The sequence below is a fragment of the Acartia tonsa genome, chromosome 6, assembly GCF_053477335.1.
Source record: "Acartia tonsa isolate MP-2025a chromosome 6, ASM5347733v1, whole genome shotgun sequence".
NCBI lineage: Eukaryota > Metazoa > Arthropoda > Copepoda > Calanoida > Acartiidae > Acartia > Acartia tonsa.
The window spans coordinates 2,109,262-2,134,196 of NC_137265.1; the positions used below are offsets into that span (position 1 = coordinate 2,109,262).

The window sequence follows — 24,935 nt, forward strand, 5'->3', positions numbered from 1 at the left end:
AAAGAGTCACTAAAATTCATTTTCTAAAGTAACAGGATGTCTATTTGTCTCATGTGTGCACATGTTTGCAGTTATGTATGTATAATGTCCAATACGATTTCATAAACATCTAGAACGATTGTTGTACATTTTTTTGGAACAGCCACAAGTTCCAAAAATTTAGGGTGAGAGGGGATGGGTGGGGGTATCTTTTTTCGTTTGTTTTTTTATTACTTTAAGTCAGGTTAGGTTAGGTTTTTCTGGGTACTGAGTAGCTCCGAAGGGTTAGGTCATCCAGCAGAGGTTAGGAATAGATCAAACATCTGCAGAACATTCATTTCATAATAAAGCTATACTCTGCTTATTTTCAATTTATTTCAAAAATAAGAGAGTGGGCTTTTAGATCAGTTCGATCGATTTGGACATTGTGTGAAATTACCGAAATAAGGAAAGGACTGAAGGTTAAAAAAATCATATACCTGAAATTTTAGCATCTTTGCCAGCAGCGTCTATGCACATCTGGAGGGCATCGTAGGGCTTCACTGCGGGAGGGTTAGCCCGTCGGGCATTCAATACTTCCCTGAAAAAGCAAATTGTTGAATGAATTGAAATACAATATATCTTACAATATAAAGTTGTAAGAGTTTTTTTTGTTTGTCCGTTAAAATCTTGCTAAGCACTGAACCAATTGAGTCCTGTAGTTTAGGAAACTTTTATATTTCATGAAAAGGGTTTTGGCTATTTTATTTCTAAATCATTATCCTCAGATGGTTTACTGGGGCTGTTTTTCTTACACAAGGGCTCTGGTAGGAAATTGACAACTTATTCATACGTACTGTACTAAATCAATCATTACTTGGACTAATTTAACCAAATTAGGTTTTTTTTAGGTTTTTGATATTTCATACAACCCCCTTGAGTTATTCATTACAGTAAAATACAATTTTAAAATTTATTTACTGTGTAAATATGCATAAATATGACGTTTTTACTGACAATTATGTTGATTTTTACTCAAAGCATATATCTTGTAGACAATAAAATGATTATAACTTTCGTTCTATTTAAGATAAATTGATGAAATAAAAAGTACATTCAATTTTATTAAGCTGAAAAGTCACTTATTGATATTAAGAAATAATAAACCCCTTTGAGTGGGGGAGGGGGGGGGGGCGTTGAGTATCGAAATAAGAAACTAATGTAAATTTCTTTTCTACGGTGGGTTTTAATGATTCATATAGCAGCCAAACTGTTTTAGGCAATACCCATTTGTCCAGGGGCGTCCAAGCTTTTTATTTTGGGGGGGGTAAAATTTTTTTAAGGGGGGGGGTAATTCGGTTTTGGGGGGGGTAAAATGAAAAAAATTTTGGGGGTGCCCCCCCTTGGACGCCTATGCATTTGTCTGTCTGTCCCTCTGCCTGTCTGTCCTTTTGTCTGTCTGTCCCACCACTTGTCTGTCCTTTTGTCTGTCTGTCCCACCACTTGTCTGTCTATCTGTCTAACTGCCTCTCTTTTGGATTTCAATGAATTATCTAGCATAGCCTAATTGTAATTTGTTAATGCCTCAAAGACTCTCTGTTACTATTTACCTGTCCCTCTGTCTGTCTGTCTGTCCCTCTGTCTGTCTGATCATTCACAGGTTCTCTATTGGATTTTATCTAATTAATTGTCTATTTTAGTAAAACTTTGATAATTCTTCTTGCCCGTCTGTCTGTCTATCTACTGAGTTTCTACCCTTGGTCTAACAGACTTATTCACTTAATTTATAAAAAATTAGATTTACCTAATAATATGGTGGTATCTTGTACCAAGAGATACACAAATAACCTTGTGTTGAAAAAAAAACAAATAAAAATGATTCAATTTCTTCTATGAAGAAAAGTGTAATACATGTTCCTTTATTCTCTTTGTACATCAAAAATATGTTTCAAATTTATAATATCAGGTTATATTCCATTAATTTATTAACAACTAAATTTTTTGACACCCCACTTATGACTTTTAACAGCCCCCTTTAACTAAAATCAAGGGTGATATTATTAAGATTTTACCAAACCTACTTTACATAAGAAATTTATTACATTTTAAAATTTTTTTTATAAAAAGAGGATTGGGATATATCTCCCTCCCAACATTAACTTTAAAAACTATTGTAAAATATATTAAAAGTTATAAACATATATCTATCAAGATCATTAAAGGAATTAACTCAAGTTTGAGGGGGGGGGGGGGGCTTAATGCAACCATCTCGTAATCAATGCACAAATTGCACTTAGAATTCGAATTTTTTTACAAAACTTGGCATGAGTAATCCTTGGTACATCTATTTTCCCAAAATGGAACAAAAAGTTGCAAAAGTGACGGCTATCAGCTGGCGGCTCAGTCCTTTAGCCGTTTTTGGGCTATATTCAGGGCGAAACTATCATTAATTGCATAGGAATCAACTTTTTGAAACATATTTTTGCTTTAAATATCCATTTTTTAGATTTCTTGTACCAGCTGCTAGAACTGGCTAAAAATGGCTGGGAGTGGCTAAGAGTATGAAGAGTATATAGGGCTTGTGACATGTCTAGGGGTAGGTTTTTATTGGTACTGAGCTCAAAAATACTACTATAAATAGTGGGGGTCCATCCATTTGGCAGCTGGGGCTGTTACACAGACTGTTAAAAACCTACCTAGAGACACGTCACAAGCCCTATCTACTCATTCTACTCTTGGCCGCTCCCAGCTGAGCTGCGGCCATTAGCAAGCTGCCAAATGAATTTTTTTGTGGTATTTTAAAGATCATTAAAATAAAATTAATGGTCTTCTTATCAATAAAGGGGAGTTTGGTGCTGGAAGGTGGGCAAAATTGATATATATTGAGCTAAAATTTTTAAACTACCTGGTCCAGTAGTTACTGCATCTAAAAGAAAAACAAAATTAAATTTTTTTTTTAAGTTAGGTAAGAAAAACTGCAAAAATGGAATTTGACTTTGCAGATTTCTTGCTACACCTTCATATGTTATTATTGAGACTGCTCCATTTTTTTGGTAAATTTCAGGTTTATATTGACATACTAGAATTGAAATTTTGTAAAAATTTTTAAAATTGAGATCACACAAAAGAACTAAAAAAACATTCTTTTTGCAGATTTCTAAAACTTTGAAGTGCTCGTGAGGTCACAATTATTGCATCACAGAAAAAAATATTTAGCATGGGTCATTTTTTTGCTTAAATCAACCACATTTTTACTGGGGGCAAAAATTTTTTCAAAATTTTTTCATGGTGGGATGATTTAATCTACAATATATACTTTTGGCTGTTGACAGCTGTTCTCAGCCATTTTTGGCAGTTTTCAGCGAAATCTAGAAATTAAAAAAGTGTTTTTAGTAATATGTCCTTGTCCATGACATAAAGTTATAATGTTAATTAAGAAAAGTTTAATTCCATGGAAATATTCAATTTTTTATATCCTTATAAGCCATTACCCAGCTGCCACTATTTTTGGTAGTATTTTTCAGCTCAACACCCCTTAAAACCTATCCCTAATGGATGATTCCTACGTAATTATTGCTGAAAAATGGCTAAACAGCTGAGCAAACAGCCCTTAGCCATTACTTTTCCAAATTTTTGTTCCATTTTGGAAAAAAAATCTACCAAGGATTACTCATGCCAAGTTTTGTAATGAAATTCAAATTCTAGGTGCCATTTGTACATTGATTACATGATGGTTGCCTTAACCCCCCCCCCCCCCTTAAGCTTAACTTTTTGTTAAATTTTGAAAAACAGACCTACTAAGGATTACACAATACACATGCCAATTTTCATAACAAAATTTGGATTAATTGATTATGGGATGGTTACATTAACTCCCCCCCCCCCCCTACATATGTATGAGAGTTTCCTCATGTCTCAATTTACTAATTAAAAGTTGTACAGTACAGTTGTACAGAGTATTGCAAGATTTTTTTAGTAAAGTCTGGTAATTAATTTACCTAAAAATAGATAGCAGAGAATTATCTGAATCAGTGACTTGCTTAAATACACCCTCCTTAAACACCCCCAACCCCACTTTATTTTAAGGGGTGTAAATTTATTTCCTTTATACCCCTTGGAATTTATAGAGGGGTGTATCTCAGGGTGTAGGCTCTTGTCAAGAGGGTGGACATGGGTGGACACCTAGGGAGGTGTATCCATCCCCCTTAATTTTACAAGGGTGGTGTAAACAACCCCTATACCAACCTTTTGCACGCCTTTGATCTTAACTATACTTTTAGAGTACATAAAGTTGTAAATTCAGTAACTATTCTACAAAAAGTATCTTCCTAAATTGATATATGATTTTCAGGGTAATCTCCGGTGGACTAAACATTAAAATTTTATGGAAAAAAAGATATCTTTGGAACATGCATGTCTTGAAATTATCCCCCCTTTGTACTCAATACGCATTATTAATTCTAAGTGCGTCAATTTTGCGTTTAAAGATACCCTTAGTTTAAGCATTAATTTCTCCAAAAAATGATGAAAAAAGATAAATTTTTTTTGATAAAATGATAAAAGTATATGTAAAATTAAATAACCAGCAAAAAAAAATACAAAATTACGTTAAATAGAACGAAAATTAGAGCGTTTTGTATGCCTTATAAAATGCGTATTTCTCATGAAAATTGTAACGATTTAGTGCCTTGAGTAAAATGTTTACAAACTTCTCGCTTTTATAAGAAAATAGAGCCTTTGTGCTTAATAACATCCGTCTCTTTTTAACCCAGATCCCCTAGAACTAGTTGCTAATCAGCTACTTACAAAATGTTTCAGATAAGTGAATATCTATAATACAAAGTAGAATGATGTCTGTCCGTCCGTCTGTCTGTCTGTCCGTCCGTCTGTTCCTTAAGATCTCGGTAACCACTGAACCGATCGGATTCTACTCTTCAGGGAATATACCTACTGGTCATGTGGTGGTTTTAGGCTATTTTCTTTTTTCTTTTTTTTGCTGAAGATTTCCTTGGTCCTTTGACGAATTTCGCCTTATTTTTTTATCACCTCTTGGGGCAAAGCCCCTAGAAGCTAGGAGCGAAGCCGCTAGTAGTTTATATATATAAGCGACATGTTTTTGTTTTGATATTTCATAAAAAATCTAATACAAAATTTTACACAACCTATTTTATATAAGATTAAATCTTAGTTCTTGATTAAATTTTGAGAAAAATATTTGTTTATGAATTAATAGTTATTTATCGCTTCGTATTATAAACAGCTTTCCGTGGATATAAGAATGCAAAATTATAACCGAAGGCATTGGCTAACAAAAATTATTTTAATGTTATTCTGGTGGCCCACTGTGCCAGATACCATATTATGATTGTACATTTTTCAATTCGTAGAAAATTGGATATACAATGCTATACATGATTTCTTAGTATGGCTAAGGACCGGTTATAATCCACCGGATAAAAATTGGTTTCGCAGACATACTAGAAAAGGTCTTACCTGCATTTTTCAATTATAGCTATGTTTGTCTTTTTTCTTCCTCTCCTTTGTGAAACAAATTATTTTTTAAGCCATTTATTTTTCAAAGAAGAAAATTAAATTTTAAATTTAAAAATTCAAATTAGATATAACGTTAAATTTTGTTTACATGAACCCACTTCTGTTATCTTTAAAATAAATTGAAAATAATAAACAGTTTTTCGTTTGTTAGTTTATTACATATGGTCGGATTATGTTAGGTTATATGGGGTAAATTAGACTGTTGTAACGTTATGCCTCTCAGGTTAAGGACCCACTCAGAAGTTAGATATTAGTATAAACAACCCCTCTCATATTTAAATATTTTTTTCAACAATAAGAGGGTTTCAGTGCTCTAGAGGCACTTTGAGGGAAATCACAAAAATAATAATTTTGTTCCTGCTAAAAATCCAGGCAATGATTGACTCAATTACTGGAAAGCAGGAGGAAACTATCACTGTTGTATCAATTTGCCTGAAAAAATATTGTATCCTTATATAAAAGAAACAGGATAATTGTGTGTCTGTACCTCAAGATCTCGCTAACTGCAGGAACGATATATTTCTCTTGACACTAAAACTTCATCTAGGTCCAGGGAAGGTTAAAACTATTTTAGGGGATGACCACTGAAAACCTCCCCCCTCCCTATAAAATTATTTTTTCCTTTTCTTTTAAAACTAAAAAGGTCGACTTAGTCCCTTTAAGTGTCCCAAAAGATCGGGGCTATCCGACGTTATTAATGACGTCAGAAAGAAAGCTTCACTTGTAAATACAAACGTTTATTACCTGTCCAGGGCAGCTCTGACCATCTTTAGAAATCTGTCCTCTTTGTCATTCTGACAATCAACCTTCATGGCAAGAGCACATTTTCCTAAATTCCAAATATGTTAACCTTCAACCAGGATTCGTCAGCCGCGCAAAAGCCTCAAATTTAAAACCCGTTTGTGTGCAAGAAAAAAAATTCTGAAAAGGTGGAATGTCTGTTTAGGAACTGTTTTAGACATCCTGCTGAATTTTAAAGTTATAATAAGTTGATTTAACTGAGGCTTACTTGCGAATGCAAAAATATGTAGGTAATCTAGATGCACACTCACTAAATCAACTAATTGGAAAAAAGAGAAACAATCCGGCCAAATTATTAGTTGGAAAGTGTACATATTTGTGGCAGAGGATTTTTTAAAAATTTTATCAGAATATGTGGCCAGATTCACCACCAAGATCTTCTATATCTATTTTCAATGATCCTTTTACCTTTTCTACTTTTGGGGGTTGGGTGGAGATATAAGTAAGCTTTTCAAGAGTTTGATCTACAAATGATAGATTCAATACCTATTTAATACCTATATTTGCGACAACTTTTCGGAATTTATTAAAATTATTTATTAGATATTTCATATCTTTATAATTACCTATAGTATCAAGAGTAAGCCTTTGGTACACCTCATTTACATCAATTATATTTCCATCAGCTACCTACAAATTTTTATAATATATTTTGTATTTGATACAGTGGTAGTTTAATTCACCTAAAGAAAACATAATTTTACAACTTTTTGATTATTTTTTTAAATACAAAAACTTTGTTTTTAAAAAGTCAAGAAAATTCCATATATACTATTATACATTGTCATAAAGAAAAATTTAATAAATTTCTTTGGCCACTATTAAAAGGCAAAAGGAACTTAATACAATAATGACAACTATAGGCAGCGCCAATAACCTCTAGGGGATCATTATTTTAAAAAGAGCAGAAAAATAACCTATAACCATCTCAAGACTAAAATTTTAAAATAAATTGCCGAAAACCCCCATGGGACTTGTGTGCACCTTATCCAATCGTTTCAATGCAGTGCAGTGGTTGGATAGTTCTTAAGCTACAGACAAAATACAGTACTACTTTATATTATTAAATTTTAAAAATAAAAAACCTCTTTATGTAATATTTTGATCATTTCGCTGATACTTGATTCCATAAGTTCTTAAAAAATATCAATATGACATTTTAGAAACAATATTAACTTAAAAGCTGTCAAATTTATTGGTAAATGTATAAATCTGTCTTTATGATTACAAAGTTAACAGATAAAATACTATGTGCATGTCTTGATCTCGCTAACAACTTTTCTTTTTCCCCTTTCTTTTTTAATTGGGTCCAATCACCTCCTCCTTCCCCATCTTTCCAAATTGCCATTAGAGGCTCTACGGAAAAATTCTTTAGTTTAGATTATAGCAAAAAGTATTATAGAAAGCTACACAATTCTTTATTTATATATTTGAGAACAAATTTAATCTTATTATTATCAAAAATAAAAATAATACCTGACATTTTCTTCATCTTGGCTGCAGTAAATGTTGGTGCCAATGTATTTCTTGCTCTTTTCCAATCAGCACCCTATTATAATAATTGTTAGTAAATGTTGGCGCCAGTGTATTTTTTGCTTTTTTCCAATCAGCACTCATCATAATAATTGTTAGTGAATGTTGGCGCCAATGTATTTTTTGCTCTTTTCCAATCAGCACCCTATCATAATAATGGCACCATCCCAGTTGAGGAGTGAGATTCTACCCCATACGAAAAAATAACCCCCCCCCCCCCCGCCATCTGTCAAAATAAACCCCCCCCCCCCGGCATCATTGATTTTGTACCCCATCTTAAATTTTGGTCCCTGTAATTTTCAATGTTTAAAACAAAGCTTGGTGGTAATAAACTATGAGTTATAGGGGTAAAATATTACATATGGGGTAAGTATATAAAATATGGGGAACAAAAATCACACATGGAGGTCCAAAAATTAATATGGGGTCATTTTTTCATGATGGGGTAGCTTCAAGTGCTTATATCTGGAGAACCGTAAGAGATAGAGGCCTAGTTGCTTGACTGTGGTAACTCAGATTTACACAAGAAAGCCATTTATGCACATGGGGTGTCAAAATTTGAGATGGGGTATTTTTTTCATGATGGGGTGTCAAAATTTAATATGGGGTATTTTTTTTCATGATGGGGTAGGTTTGAGTGCTTATATCTGGTGAACCGTAAGAGATAGAGGCCTAGTTGCTTGACTGTGGTAACTCAAATTTAAATAAGGAAGCCATTTATGCACATGGGGGACCAAAATATGATATGGGGTATTATTTTCATGATGGGGGTAGTTTCAAGTGCTTATATCTTGAGAACCGTAAGAGATAGAGGCCTAGTTGCTTGACTGTGGTAACTCAGATTTACACAAGGAAGCCATTTATGCACATGGGGGACCAAAACATGATATGGGGTATTTTTTTCATGATGGGGGTAGTTTCAAGTGCTTATATCTTGAGAACCGTAAGAGATAGAGGCCTAGTTGCTTGACTGTGGTAACTCAGATTTACATAAGGAAGCCATTTGTGCACATGGGGGACCAAAACATGATATGGGGTATTTTTTTCATGATGGGGGTAGTTTCAAGTGCTTATATCTGGAGAACCGTAAGAGATAGAGGCCTAGTTGCTTGACTGTGGTAACTCAGATTTACATAAGGAAGCCATTTATGCACATGGGGGACCAAAATATGATATGGGGTATTTTTTTCATGATGGGGGTAGTTTCCAGTGCTTATATCTGGAGAACCGTAAGAGATAGAGGCCTAGTTGCTTGACTGTGGTAACTCAGATTTACATAAGGAAGCCATTTATGCACATGGGTGACCAAAATTTGATATGGGGTATTTTTTTCATGATGGGGGTACTTACAAGTGCTTATATCTGGAGAACTGTAAGAGATAGAGGCCTAGTTGCTTGACTGTGGTAACTCAGATTAAAGTAAGGAAGCCATTTATGCACATGGGGGTACATAAATTAATATGGGGGTCATTTTTCTATGATGGTGGGTAAAAATTGAATATAGGGGCCAATTTTTTATGATGGGGTTGGGTGTTGAAATTAGGTTAGGTTAGGTGAAGTTAGGTTAGGTTAGGTTAGGTTAGGTTAAAATGGGTTAGGTTAGGTTAATATGGGTTAGGTTAGGTTAAGATGGGTTAGGTTAGGTTTAAATGGGTTAGGTTAGGTTAAGTTTGTTAGGTTAGGTTAAGATGGGTTAGGTTAGATTAAAATGGGTTAGATTAAGTTTAGTTGGTTCATGTTAGTTTAAAATTGGTTAGGTTAGGTTAGGTTAAGTTAGGTTAGTTTAAGATTGAGTAGCCCTGCAGAGTTAGGGTCTCCTGCACAGGTTAGGTAATATTGAGGAGCCCTGCAAGGTTAATTTGATAGATGGCGGGGGGGGGGGGGGGGGTTATTTTTTCAGATGGGGTAGAATCTCACTCCTCAACTGGGAACTTGCCCATAATAATTGTTAGTAAATGTTGGCGCCAATGTATTTCTTGCTCTTTTCCAATCAGCACCCTGTTATAATAATTATTAGTAAATATAGGCGCCAATATATTTCTTGCTCTTTTCCAATCAGCACCCTGTTATAATAATTATTAGTAAATGTTGGCGCCAATGTATTTCTTGCTCTTTTCTAATCAGCACCCTGTTATAATAATTATTAGTAAATATAGGCGCCAATATATTTCTTGCTCTTTTCCAATCAGCACCCTGTTATAATAATTATTAGTAAATGTTGGCGCCTATGTATTTCTTGCTCTTTTCTAATCAGCTAGGGATGTTCGATCAATTCCTAGATTTATAGATTTTCGTGATTTTCTCTATTCCTTTTCAGGGATTGAATATGCTCATATTCTACATATTTTATATCAAGTTTCATTAAGATGTGTCTATAAATTGCGGTGCTAGATCGATTCCTAGATTTTTGAGTTTTCGTGATTTTAAAGGTTGAGTGAATTTAAAGGTGAATTTTATCAAGTTAAATGTTTATTGTATGACACTGCTCTATGGAAAATTTTCCCGATATCCTTTCATAATTTTTGAGCTTTGCAACTTATGGATGTTGTTATCCTTGTTTTACTTTGAGCTTCGCTTTTGTGTATATTGTGACTATACTGCTATTGTGGTATCCGCCTAGGGTAAATGGCAGACACCAGAGTTCGAATAAAGACTACGGCAGTGTGAACAGACGTGGACACCTTACTATAGAGAAGCTATGCTTCTCTAGCATTCACTAGACAAGAATCAACATCTATTTCAGTTGTCACTTTATTGAAGGGTTGAAGGATACTGAAGCTATATACAACAAACAATAACTACATGGATAGGAATAATGATCATAACATAAAAGCATTATAATACATATACAATAGTCAGTTTGGGCAATCATGATTCCCCATCCCTGGAAAGGGTGGGGGGGATTAAGAATACAGTTAACCATAATATAAATACATATGGATTAGGAATAAAGATAGTTAAGGATAAATCATACAGTAAAACATAGATAATTGCAATGGTTAGGTAGATGGCTATCCCTGTCTGGGGCAGGCAGGATAGCCCATGGAGCAGCACAATAGGTAGATAAGCATAGAGGGGTTGAGTGGTAGGTCTGGGTACTAAAGAGGGAAGGTTTGATGATTACTTGTGACAACAACAGTCTGTGTGGGGGTGACTCTATCAGGTGAGGGCAGGTTTAGATCCTTTATCCTCAGGGTTGAGGTGGTGCTGATAACTTGGTGGTGGAAGGGGAAGGTTCCGGTGCTTAAGATGGGAGAGGGAGGGGTAACACCCCCTCCCTCCATTTGCAGGACAACTGAGAGATGAAACCAGTACCGTTATCTGACATATTTTCAGGTGGCCTTATAATTGTAGAATAACGGGATTTAGCTAGGTGCGTAGCATCACTATAATGTCCTGGTTTCTGCATGGTCCAGAGCTGCCGTATACCACAACTCTCCCCTCGGAAGGCTGGAGGGGTTGTCTGCACCGCCAGACTTCCGACAGTGGTTGCGGCCTTCAGTTTGTTGTCCTTGTGGAATGGGTCCGCCAGGATACCAGTTGCTGGACGGTGGTGGACTCCAGCCCTCCCCAGGTCTAACGGAATCGGCTATATCTGCTGGAGTAGCTGGTCCTGTTGGATATTCTGGCCGTTGGATGTGTACCTCTGAGGCCACCCTGTCAACCTCCAGGGGTGGCACAGCACATGAGGGGGCTTGGACCAACAGCCGCCTGGTATACACCTCTTCAGGTTTCTCCACTGGGCTGGTGGTCTCCATCGTGTTGGTCACCTTGCTGCTGGCAGGCTGGCTACTGGATGCAGGCGCAGTTTCTTCGCCCTCGGGGCTGGTCAGGTTCATTCGGCTTCCAGGGTCTCTGTCAACGCGGGCAGGTGGTGGTTGCCATACTGTAGGAGCGTTGCCTCCTTCAGGCTCATTCTGGACATTGGCAGGGTGGTGCATGGCAGTCCGACCTGCGGGGTAGGGAAGGGTAACAGTCCCTCCTTTATGCCGGCGGCTGTCTTGGATCTGCAAGGGTGGCTCCACTCTAGTTGGCTGGGAGACAGGCCCATCCACGAACACTGCTGCTGGTGGACTGGAGGCACCAGGCTCCGGATTTCCTCCCCTAGCCTGAAGGGGTCCAGGCACATTGTCTCCATCTGGGGTAGCCATAATTGTTGGAGATCCTCTACTTCTATGGTTAGGCTCGGCACTTGGCGCACCTAGTGGTGTTACTCCCCAGGCAGCGGTCAAAGCTTCTTCAGTTTGGCTGGTAATGGTTGATACCCTGGCTCCTGGGGCAGATGCAGGGGGCGCAGGCAAGTTTGGCCCAGCCCAAACTTCCTGGTACACCAGTGCAATACAATTACCCTGGCTTGGTTGAGGGAGGTAGACAGCTGGATGCAGTTGAGGGTGTGGGACGGCTGGACTCTCCCTGCTGGCTGGGGGCTCTGGCTGGCTGGGGGTGACGGGTGTCACCCCTTCCTCTGGGGCTGCGGGCTCCTTCCGGGGTCCAGGTATCTCGGTGGCGGCGACGGTTGTCGCCCCAGGCACCAGTGTGGGGGCGCTGGATAGCACCCCCCAGTCTTCACAGGGGTCCAGGTCTCTCGGTGGCGGCGACGGTTGTCGCCCCAGGCACCAGCGTGGGGCGCTGGATAGCACCCCCCAGTCTTCACAGGTGGCGGCGACGGTTGTCGCCCCAGACATCATCTTGGTGGTGCAGGGAAGCACCTCTCGTTCCTTCCAGGTGGCGACGCCGGTTGGCGTCCCATACATCGACTCAGACTCGCTGGCTAGCGCCTCTTGCCTCTCCCACTCGGCGGCCGCCAGGGCCTCCTCGTCCACCGTCCCGGTGGCGCTGGGTAGCGCCCCTCGGCTCTTGCTGGGGGTGACAGGGGTTACGGACACCGGTCCCCTGTGGTTGCGGCTGCGGTCCAGACCAACCCGGTTGGGTTCAGCCGCTCCTCCCAGCACGTTGATTCTGGCCACCATGGTCCCAATCTGAGACACAGACTCCTGGGTAGCCGCGGCCCCAGCGGCGGCAGCTAGTTGGGGTGACGGCTGGGCATCTCCCTCCAGGTGGACCTGGGTGGCAGACTGGTTGCATGCAGGTTGTTGGGCGGCCTGGTGTTTCTTCATTGCCCGGTCCCAACCGGTTCTACACTTGGCGGCTGTGTGGCCGTTGAAGCGGCAGCGCCCCTTCGTCCAGCTGAGTCCCATCAGGCCGGCTTCCCCAGGGTGTATCAACCTGCCAGGCCTCTCCTCCTCCAGTTGGGGCACCAGCTGACAAACAGGGTCTCCCCTACTAGGGGTCAGGCGGTGCCGGGCTGCTTGTGGTGGCTCCTTGGTTACATTCAGCCTCCTCCCCATACACACAGGTTCCTTCCATCCAACAGCGGCTCTCCTCCCCTGGGTGGCGAGGCCAGCCTCGGCCTTAGCTTCTGCAGGTGCTTCTCCACAGGAGGGATCCTGCCTCTGGGTATGCCAGGTGGTTGGTAGCAAAGGCCGTTGATGGTGCCAGTCGGAAAGGGGGCTATGATCTCTGGGGGGTACCTGTGGCCAGGGTGTGGACAGGTACCCACAGGTGGACCAGCAAGGCCCAGAAGATGCCATACTGATGGTAGCCTGAACTGTATTCCGGACTGTCAGCAGACTGTTGGTAGCCACCTGAGTTGGGCCAGAGTTGCCAGCTGGTATTGCGTCCCTGCCAGGCTCCGTCAGTTGCTGGTGGGGAGCCCCTGCGGTGGTTCTGGTTTTGGCAAGGGGTGGCCTTCTTATTGACTTCCCTGGTTGGAGCTCTGCATCCTGGTGGGCCTCCATCTTCAGCAGCATGGGGGAACTTGGCTGGGACATGTGCAGTGGTTCAACAGAGTAGCGGCATCTGGTCTTGGAGTGTGGGGGAACAGCCTCACTGCTGCTGGTCAACCCTGCTCCCTCCGTGCTGGGTAAAGTCTTCCACTGCAGCAGGTCACCAGTCCCCATCCTTAGGCCGGTCCCCAGTCGTTCCATGCCTGGGGGCTCCCAGGGAGGCTTGGGTGGCGGCTCCCCCACCCCCAGGTACGCGTCGGGCATCTGGGTGAAGAGTCTATTCCCCTGGGACAGCTCCCCATCCTCCAGCTTGGTGAGGCCAGCGCCAGGGAGGACCTTTCCACCCCAGAAACAGGTGGTACTGGCCCTAGGGCTGGGCCCCGTTGGAGTCTCAGTTCTGGTGGTAGTGTCCATCTTGGGGCTGGCCACTAAGTCTCTGAAGCTTGTCACCTTCTCATTAGGCTCAGTTGCATCGTTCAACACCCCCAGGAGGACACCTACAGGTTCAGCAATCCCCAGTCCAGTATTGCTATTTCTCGTGCGTGGAGCACCAACTGAACAGGAGCTGTGCAGCGGACATTCAGTCACCCTTCCAGACAAGGGCATCTCAGGGACCAGGGGTCTGTGACCTGGCATGTGTTTGATGTTCACTGTACTCAACACAGTAGGCCAAAGTAATAACAGAAGTAGTATCTTGTAGATATAGAAGCAGAGTAGAGTAGCCGCGCCGCAAGGAGGTTCGAGCCGGCTCACCCCTAGTATAAATACTATAGCTGTGTAATTAGGGTGGTAGTCCACGTAGCCGTAGGCTCGGTCCTCCTGGCTCAAGAGTTTCTGTGGCTGGCGCGCCCCCATGATAAGTAGCAGGGTGTTGGTCTGTTGGTGCCAGCGTCTTGTTTAACTGTTGAGCCTGGGTTGTTCTCCTTTCCAGTATAACTCTTGATTTCTGTGGTAACCAGCGGATCTTAGCTATATTCGCCCTTTAAAGGTAACAGGGAATATGTTAGGCATCCACAGATGTCTCTAGGAGCGTATCCACTAGTAGATATATGGATAGGTAGGCTATCTATATATATACATGGCTACACGCCCATATATATATATATATATACGTGTATAGGAATATCCCCAGAGCTAGCTAGCTTTTCCTCCTTGCTCCAAAAAAATCACGCTTCCTCTGTATATAGTTCACAACTATGAGGGTCGATGGTCCAGGTACACACCACCACTGCCCAGTGTGGGGCAGCAAGTCAGGCTATGTCCACAGGGTGGGCGTACTTTCGTTCAGTTACCATATCAGTTTCCAGTGTTGTTTGGTGAGGTGAGTATTCACTTGATTGTACCCATGATACAAAAAACAACATTATTTATCACTTGGGTATTTATATATACATATATTTGTTTCACTAACCACTCAGCTTTGAAGTAGGGTTGGCAGAGCTGGGAGATGTTGAGGGTCTGAGCGGGTTCAAGGAACTGGTTTAGTTTTCCTTATCACACTGTAGACAGGGAGGGAGGAGCTTGCAAGTTTTTCTCCTAAAAAAATATCTCTGATGTATGCTATAGAATGGCCCCTCTCCTGTGTGGGTGTGTGTGTGTGGGTGTGTGCGTGAAATCTCCTGTCCTTGCAACGCGCGTCCGCACCGTCAAATCCGCGCACACGGGGAAAACGCGCTCTCACCCCTCAACTCGCTCTCTCATTGGTCAGCTTCGTCCGTTGGATTTATGATATTTTCCGCACTCTGTTGCGCTACCCGTGAATGGCGCTCTGTGTGTCCGATCGCTAGCCCCACACTACAGACGGACTTGGTCTAGTGTGGGTAGGAAGGGGGAAGCGCGTAAGGGGACGGGGGTAACTCCGTCCGTTCCCCCTGTGAGGGAGGGGGGTAACTGTGGGCTGGTGTAATATTGCCTTTTCTTCTTAATCCTAGGTTTATCTATTATATCACCCTGATTGTATTTGCCTTCAATGGAGAGGGGCTTCTCCCCTTCCCTTGGAATAAGGGGTGTATTGTTATTGTGCTGTGGGCTTGAGATGTTTTGATTGTATATCAGGGTCTTGATTATATTACATCTAGATTCTATTTTTGTCCTTATCACAATTGCATAACAGATTTGTTTACCAACTCTGTTCTATTTTTAGCTGTTATCACAATAATCCAAGCCTGGTCTATTCTTAGATTTATCACAACACAACAATTTGTTTGCCAAGCTTTGCTCATAAATCTATTGTTTGGCCATCACATCAGGGTGGTAATCCCTGCAATGTAACATAATATCTGTTTTTCTAGATGGGTGGCTGCGTTGTAGCTTCTCAGGATACTTGGAGTTGACGTAGTTTTTTCTCTGTTCTGGTGAACTACACTCGTATGTTGGCTCGCAGCTTGCAGCTATGTGGCGTGTTTCAGCCTATCGGCGGCAGGGAATGTCCCGTCCTGCTAGCGCCGCTTGCAGCTATGTGGCTTGTTTCAGCCTATTGGCGGCAGGGAATGTCCCGTCCTGCTAGCGCCACTGGTTCGGATCCTGCTATCTCTTGCAGTAAAATTGGCCTATTTCCAGCCGTTTACACTTATTTGGCTTGTTTCAGCCGGTCCGCAGGCCTGTTTCAGCCCTTTTGGCGCTCAATTCTCCGTTAGATATCAGCGCTGCTCGCGGTTATTCATCAAATTTCGCTGTCTCGCTTCCACAACTGCCGGATGCAGAGTTAAACTTTGCTGTCCAGGGTGGGTAATTCAGGTTGCTTGCGTCAGTTTTGCCAGATTCACTGCTGGGAGTACCTTAGCCTCAGATACGCGTCTGCTCTACACTTGTGGTTCGCCGTAATCTCACACAGCTGTCACCAAAGTTGTGGTATCCGCCTAGGGTAAATGGCAGACACCAGAGTTCGAATAAAGACTACGGCAGTGTGAACAGACGTGGACACCTTACTATAGAGAAGCTATGCTTCTCTAGCATTCACTAGACAAGAATCAACATCTATTTCAGTTGTCACTTTATTGAAGGGTTGAAGGATACTGAAGCTATATACAACAAACAATAACTACATGGATAGGAATAATGATCATAACATAAAAGCATTATAATACATATACAATAGTCAGTTTGGGCAATCATGATTCCCCATCCCTGGAAAGGGTGGGGGGGATTAAGAATACAGTTAACCATAATATAAATACATATGGATTAGGAATAAAGATAGTTAAGGATAAATCATACAGTAAAACATAGATAATTGCAATGGTTAGGTAGATGGCTATCCCTGTCTGGGGCAGGCAGGATAGCCCATGGAGCAGCACAATAGGTAGATAAGCATAGAGGGGTTGAGTGGTAGGTCTGGGTACTAAAGAGGGAAGGTTTGATGATTACTTGTGACAACAACAGTCTGTGTGGGGGTGACTCTATCAGGTGAGGGCAGGTTTAGATCCTTTATCCTCAGGGTTGAGGTGGTGCTGATAACTTGGTGGTGGAAGGGGAAGGTTCCGGTGCTTAAGATGGGAGAGGGAGGGGTAACACCCCCTCCCTCCATTTGCAGGACAACTGAGAGATGAAACCAGTACCGTTATCTGACATATTTTCAGGTGGCCTTATAATTGTAGAATAACGGGATTTAGCTAGGTGCGTAGCATCACTATAATGTCCTGGTTTCTGCATGGTCCAGAGCTGCCGTATACCACACTATCTATAAATATTTATTCTTTTGTTTTCGTACTTTGTCTATTCATTATACTATTACAAATAATTAAATGCACCCAATGCTTACGTAAATACATGCACATAAGCAAAAGAAAGTAGAACTACGTCCGCCTGTACTTCTGTCTGTTTCTCCGTCTAAAGCTTTTGGAGAACACTGAACCTATTGGGCTCTAGTCTTCAGGGAATAACACCTACTGGTCCTGTGGTGGTTTTAAGCTATTTTCTTGGGGGTTGAGACACCCCGATCCGTTAGTCACATAGAGGGGGAATTCATCATAACCTCTTGGGGCTGTTTTAGTCTATTATTGTCTCAAAAACCAATACATAACCAAGGACAGTCAATGTCCATGAGTAGCTGCATTAAAATGAATTTTAACAAATAACATTTTTAATAAAATTAAGCAAATAGATTAATATATAATAAAATTTACTGTTCTAATGTCGATCCTTTAAATTGGCTTTAGTTATCTTATTATGTTTACCTAAGTTATAAATCAGATTTGAGTTTTCTAGGTACCATTTAAAATTTACCTATATTTTCAAAGGATTCTGTAACCATCAGGATAGATTTAAAGATTAAGGGGGGTTTAAAGATTAAGATTACTATCTCGTAATCAGTGAGTCTATTTTCCCTAAATTGAACAAAAAGTTTGAAAAGTAATAGCTAACGGCTGGCGGCTCAGCCATTTAGCCATTTTTTAACTCTTTTCAAGGTAAATCATCACGAAACCTATCTTTACGTAATACTTTGCTGCTTTGTTTTTTTTATCATTTTACATAGATTTAAAGCAAAAATATGTTTCAAAAAGTTGATTCCTACATAACTTATGGCAGATTTGTCCTAAAAATAGCCAAAAAACGGCTAAACGGCTGAGACGTTAGCCGTTACTTTTCAACTTTTTGTTCGATTTAGGAAAAATAGACCAAGGATTAATCATGCAAAATTTTAGATCGAAATTCGAATTCTAAGTGCCATTTGCTCACTGATTACGAGATGGTTGCATTAACCCCCCCCCCCCCCTTGTTAAAAGTTTCTTGTTTGTGTCATTTAAAAAGTCAGATAATTATGTAGTAGCTGTACCTTTCACACAACTAATATACGAGCCACAAAACCTTAGGGGAGTATCTATATACCCCCCCCCCCCCCCCCCCAAGAGTAAAGGTAAGAATTGAAGATGCAGGCTATAAATTCATGGGTTTTTAAAAGCGAAGAAACTCTATAATAAAGTCCTAAAAATGTAAGTATGTCCATAAACATTATCCTGTATCAAGCAGTTTTTCATAAAATTTACTTACAATTTTGCTTCGACTCTTATATATATATTCTGATTATTTAGTGCTGACACTATTTAAGTCTTAATGTCCGTTTGTCTTTACGTTTTAGAGCTTCGCTTTTATGGATGTTGTCGTCCTTGTTCATTTATAATTCATCAGTTTAGTCTAATAAACAGATTTGTATTATTGTATTCCTAATCAGCTTTTATTTAGGGATCTTAGGGGATATGACAATGGCCGATAGGTTAAAGTACATCCCCAATGACAATACACAAAATTACCACTTCTGTAGATTGCAATAAGTGTTATAAACGTTTGGACTCTCAACTTGATTGACGAAGTAATTAAAATTTAAAAATTTTAAAAATTGTTAATGTACGAAAAATAAAACATTACCCTAAAATTTTGGGGACTAGTGTAATAAACAGCCCAATGTCCCCTTCCTGTCTGCTTTTACTGTACGGTATTATTTTTTTGGTTATTTTTTCAAGTATTTGTTAAAAACCCTCCAACCATAACAAGTATCAATACATTAATTTAAACAGCTAAAGGTTTGATAACAGATATAATAGATGTATATACAGACAACTACCTCCCTTTCTTTTTCAAAGACCTCTTTCGTCTGGTTCTAAATTATTTTCTGCTACTTGGCTGTGTTAATATAATCGACACCATTGGTTGATTTTCAATGGCCCAATAGAAGGGTTGCACAAGGTTGTTGCAATGGGGAGATAGAGTTCTTTAACCCAATCTCCCTCTAATGTTTTACTCTAATACCCTTATTATCCCCACTTTTAAGATATAACTTTACAATTGAGCTATATGACGTCATAAAAATGAGAGATTATCGATCTCTTTTTTAAGGGTCTTTTTTTCCCACCACTCCTCTCATCTTCCTAATGTTTATGATGTTACTTGGCTGATTTTTGAGACACATTGTAAAGTTACTTTTAAGATGCAATTATGAATTTTATTGTGTATGTGAACTGAAAGATTTGTACAATTATACATAAGTAGAAAAGTTTCGCTCCTCAAAACACGTCATTCCTAATTTCCTTCCAATTAACAACTATCCAATTTTGGTACAATTATGTCTAGATTAATGAAAATTTTATTTACCCACTTTAGCGGTATTTTTCATTGGGGATAAATGAACCACCCTTCCCCCTCCTTATGGAAAAGTGTTAAATAAAGAAAGAGCAACAGAGAAATTATGATTTTTTTAACCCCTTTTGATTTGTTTTGCTTAGTTTCACCCATTTTTTTAGGGGGGGCCCGGGGGGGGGGGGACGTACCCTCTCCCAAAGTAGTTATAAACCCGATAGGTTCAGCGATTAGCAAGATCCTTTGGTACAAACAAACCGACAGACATCGGTCTAATTTGTATTATATTTAGATATCTTACAGTATGTGCTAAGTAAAGAATGAAGCTAAAACATCTAATATTCTAGTCACCTTTACCTAACCTAATTAACTTAAATTCGCTACTAACAGCAGCAATGACAGTTGACGGTTTTAATTGCAATTACAGAAACTGTCCGCTTCTTTTGGACTTTTTCATTCGTCTTTTAACAAATACAGCTCTTACACGTTGAAAAAGTGTTTTGTTTGCTTCTATACAAGTTCCAGAGTATTAAAAACTGCACTGTCACAGTATAAAATCGTCTATGATGTATTGCTCATTTAATGTGATACTAATGGTACAAACAGACTATAGAAACCGCCACTTCCATGGAAAAGTGCCATAAATATTGGATAAATTAATTTGTTTTCCACATAATTTCTATTTTTATATAAAATTATTCATTTGCTATTATCTCCTTATTCAGTATACAAAACAACTTACTATATCCTTATATAAAACACTGGTAGCCAAAAGTGTTTTTAAGATTTACTTTAAAATTACTTCTAACTTTTTTTGCATTGCAGAAATGAAAAATCTGAAAGACACCTTTGGCGACCAAAGAAAAGTAACTTGGTGTTTGTGAGTCTTTATGTGTGTCTGTCTGTGCGTACTAAAGGATCTCGTTGAACCGATATGGTTCTCTATTACAAAGTTCCTGGAAAGTCTGACTGCTACTAGCAAAAATGGCAACATCCATAGATTTAAAAATTCAAAATTCTACCTTTAGATTTATAAGATGAGGTATATTGTCGCTTCGATCTAAAACAAAAACGAAAATGATTAATTTCAAATTTTGCTGAAATCTTGAGAAAAAATCCTCTTACCATCATAGTAGCTCAACAACAATAATAATATATTGACATAGATATTTTTTGTTCATCGTATAATATACAGTTTCCATAAGTCTGTCTTCAATACCAGCCGAGAAAATCACAGTTCCCCCGTAGCCATACGGACTGACTGACAGAAAGACAAAGTGAATTATAGAGTAACTTCGCTACTAGAATATGTATTACCTAGCATAGGCCTATCAATGAAATTTTCAGCATCTTTGATGAAAACCTGTTTGAGAAACTCTGGACTAGTTGTCCAAATTGCAGGACTGGGTCCCCTAAATGTTGATAAATGTAGAATCCATTTGTTCATTAATTGACCATGAGACTGCGCAAAATGGCACCAAAAAAAATGACGTCCAACTCCGGACTGGTTGTCCAAATTGTAGGACTGGGGCCCCTAAAAGTTGATAAAGATAAAAACCTGTTTGAGAAACTTCGGACTAGTAACATTTTTTGTCCTATTCAATATCAAATGCTGCACAAAAGTCAAAGACACACTTATTTTGACTACTTTCTGCTATTGCCCTACTACATATTATATTTTTTTTCTATTCATAACGCAAACTTCAAGATGATTTTTAAAATCTTCATGAAAAGTTACTATTGTTTTTATTTTTATTTTTTATGACAAAGACCAAATTGTGTCAAATTATCCATGTGATGTTATAAAAATGAGGGAGATGAGATGAGAAGTGGGAATGAAAATCCCAAAAAATATATTTATAATCCCTCATTTTTATGACATCACATGGAGTATTTTTGACACAATTTGGACTTTGTCGTTTTTTTTTTACCTGTACCATCCCATTATTCTACCTCCCTTATCATCTACCACCTCACCATACTGATCAAACCATCTAAAATAAATAAAAAAAATATTCAGGGAAGGTGGAGATTAGACTATATAAGTAAATAAAGAATGATAATGAAACAGGTAGTTTTGAAATCAACATCATTCAACCAATCAGAGTGCAGGTAGTTTTAAATCCACCAATCACAGATGTCAAAATTAATTAACTTGTATTTGCGCTTTTAAATGAAGAATTATACAAAAAAAGAATTTCATAAAAAAAATCAGCAGATTTCAATTCTACCTGTTATATTAAAATGCTTTCCATCCTATATAGTCTAGTGGAGATATTGTACTGTAAATTATACTGGTACCCTTTCTTTCAGTCTTTAACTTAAACTTTAAAATCCTTAAACGCATTTCACCAACTATTTTAATCTACATAATTAATTTGTATATCACCTTTTAGTTATTAATGCACATCAATTCATCTTTTATTGTCTCATCCCTTATGACCATTAGTAATAATAACTTGCGGTATGAGAAAGGAGGAACATATCGGTTCAGCAGTTAGCGAGATCCTTTTGTACACAAAGACAGACACACACAGTTATCCTGTTACTTATATAAGGATAATAAATAAAATTATTACTAGAGGAAGTGTTTTAATTTGTATTTGTTTATGAATTAAGACCTTAAATGAGGATTATAGATTAACAATTTAAAAGTAGGTGTATTTTTGTCATCAAAACTGTGAATTTGACAGCATACTTGAATTTCATGGGTGTTAACTTGACAGTAAAACTATGTTTATGACAGCGGAAAGATGTAATTTTGACAGTGGATAAAAAAATATTGCCAAAATTACAGCTAAAAACGAAATTGACAAAAACACACCCAATTTTTGTCAAAAACACAGTGGCTGTATTTTTGCTAGTGGTAAAAGTGGCAGCCGCAGCACCCCATTACCATTACTCTTCACATACACAATTGATTTTCAGCTACCGATCTTTTATCCAGAGATAGTGAGAGAGGGGACAATGTGATGTTTATTACACTAGTGCCCAAAGTTTTATAGTAATGTTTTTTATTCGTTGGCTTAACAACTTTGGGGACTTCAGTGATTTTTTGATTCGTTGCTTCATTAAGTTGAGTGTTTAAATGTTTCAACTACTAATTTTATTCTACAGAAGGAGTAATTTTGTGTATCTTGATTGGGAATTACATTAATTTATCGGCCATTGTCTTATCTCTTTAGATCCCTATGACTTACTTTTCTTGGGTCTCAATGTCTCCAGCAGCCAACCCAAGTAGATTTCCAAACACTACGTTTGTAGGCGGGACATTGTACCCATAGGATTGCAGCAACTAAAATATAAATAACTAGCGGATACGCCCCCTAGAGGCCTCTAGGGGCACTTGAGGAGGAGAGAGTCGAATTTAATAACCCAATTTCTTATTTTAGATTTTAAAAGAAAAAGTAAAAAAAAAAATTTTTGGGGGGGGGGCGAAATTATTTTTTTTCGCTCCCCCCCCTCATTTTTAATTTTAGGTAAAAAAATAAAAATTTCGGGGGAGGGGATTTTTCATTTTTGAGGGGGTTGGGGGTGTCCAACCCCCCAAGGAAATAGTTATAAACCTTCCCGGGACCTATGAGAAGCTACCCTGTTAAGGAGAACCCGGTCGGTTCAGCGGTTTGCGAGATCCTTCGGTACAGACACACAGACATCCTGTTACTTTAGTATAAGGATTAAGAAGGGGGTAGAAAATAGATCAAAACCTTACATTCAAAATATATAGCTTTCCTAAACTTGAGAACTTGATCGGTTCTGTTGATTAGCAAGATATTAAAGGACAAACTTATTACTTTTATATTAGAACTAGAGGCTAAGCCCCAAGATGCCTCCAGAAGCCTTGAGGTAGGGGGAGGAAGTCCAACCCCACCTTTTTTTTATTTTCGTTTGAAATAATTTTTTCAAGTTGCGATTTCTCTTTGGATGGTGGTAGTACCCTTCCCCACAATAATTATAAACCTACCCTGGACCTATGAGAGGCAACACTACAAGGATAGGCCTCCGGAACCTGGAGGCCTATCCAAAAAATCTGAATACTTGGGAAAATTCATCATATAAGAATGATTTTATCTTTTATAACCTATCCTCTCAGTCCAAAGATAAAGCCTATATACCAGGTTCACGCAAATGTGTCAGAACTTCCGCCCCCCCCCCCCCTTAATGACTTTGCACGGACAGTCAGCCATTTATACACAGTTTGTGCAATCAAAGTGTTGGTTGGTTGTATTGTTACTTTAAATGATACTTCAATGGACCAGTTAATAGTCTAAACAACACGCCAGACATAAAATCTTAAGATTAAGACAAGGTTGACAACATCAATAAAAGCGAAGCTCTGAAATGGAAGGACAAACGAACATTAACACTTGTATATTGTCAAAACTTAATTAGCAATATTAATACATCAGTACAAACAATATTGTACGTAAATTTGTTGCAAAACTGCATAAATAGATGATACTGTTTAAGGACATACTTACATTTTGGGACTTGTTTATTGAGTTTTCAAAAAATCAGAAAAATCGGATAATTTTAACATACAAAAATTTGTTGTCAAAAAGGTTAAAAATCGACATGTTTAAAATGAACATACGGACATTCTGGTATTGATTATAGAGTTGCTACGCTTTCTGAATTGTACCTAACTACTACAGTTTGTAATCGATAGGACAATTCGAACCTGTTTAAATTAACGAAAAAAGTTAACTGTGACATACGGATGGACGGACCGAACCTAATTATAGAAAAGCTTCGCTTTGAATAGCAATTATTCTGATTTTACCTGTAGTTTTTTCTTTCTATCTAGATACCATAGAACAACTAAAGTTGCTAACAACACCCAGACCAACATTCTTGATTCTGTAAAGCATCAAGGATAAATGTGATCATAAGTAACGCAGGAAGGTAATTGATACAAAAAAGATGGGTATAGTTTTTTTCGTAGCAACACCTCTTAATGGTCGTTTCGTCTGATTTTATATTAGGTAGGGTTATGTGATTGCCCTGCAGGGTTAGACAATTTGGCTCTGCAGTGTTTGACGTGGGGCCTAGAAATTGGGGGAAAGCAACTGTGAAAATACGATGAAACGCCCCAAAAACTATACCCCAAAAAGATTTCTAAAACTTAAAAAAGTAAAAATATTTTTTAGATAACTTTTACTTTTCTAGTTTTTTGGTAGGGTTGTTATACCCTCACCCAATATTGTAGTTATAAACTTTCCCAGGTCCTAT

At 38.9% G+C, this 24,935-nt stretch overlaps 1 protein-coding gene across 1 annotated transcript in view; it reads right to left on the minus strand.

The window, feature by feature from the left end:
* Nucleotides 1–24,565, minus strand: part of LOC145321561 (cytochrome P450 3A29-like) — a 36,959-nt gene extending 12,394 nt beyond the window's left edge. The window contains exons 1-12 of the mRNA XM_080162988.1: nucleotides 24,487–24,565; nucleotides 22,904–22,998; nucleotides 21,635–21,697; nucleotides 21,021–21,115; nucleotides 20,726–20,763; nucleotides 7,789–7,861; nucleotides 7,398–7,447; nucleotides 6,879–6,942; nucleotides 6,256–6,340; nucleotides 5,867–5,943; nucleotides 5,452–5,494; nucleotides 459–559 (exon numbers count right to left, since the gene is read on the minus strand). Of these exons, the coding sequence (XP_080019114.1) occupies nucleotides 459–559; nucleotides 5,452–5,494; nucleotides 5,867–5,943; nucleotides 6,256–6,340; nucleotides 6,879–6,942; nucleotides 7,398–7,447; nucleotides 7,789–7,861; nucleotides 20,726–20,763; nucleotides 21,021–21,115; nucleotides 21,635–21,697; nucleotides 22,904–22,998; nucleotides 24,487–24,555 (853 nt within the window). The 5' untranslated portion in view covers nucleotides 24,556–24,565. The remainder of the gene's footprint in view (nucleotides 1–458; nucleotides 560–5,451; nucleotides 5,495–5,866; nucleotides 5,944–6,255; nucleotides 6,341–6,878; nucleotides 6,943–7,397; nucleotides 7,448–7,788; nucleotides 7,862–20,725; nucleotides 20,764–21,020; nucleotides 21,116–21,634; nucleotides 21,698–22,903; nucleotides 22,999–24,486) is intronic.
* Between the last annotated feature and the right edge of the window lie 370 nt (nucleotides 24,566–24,935).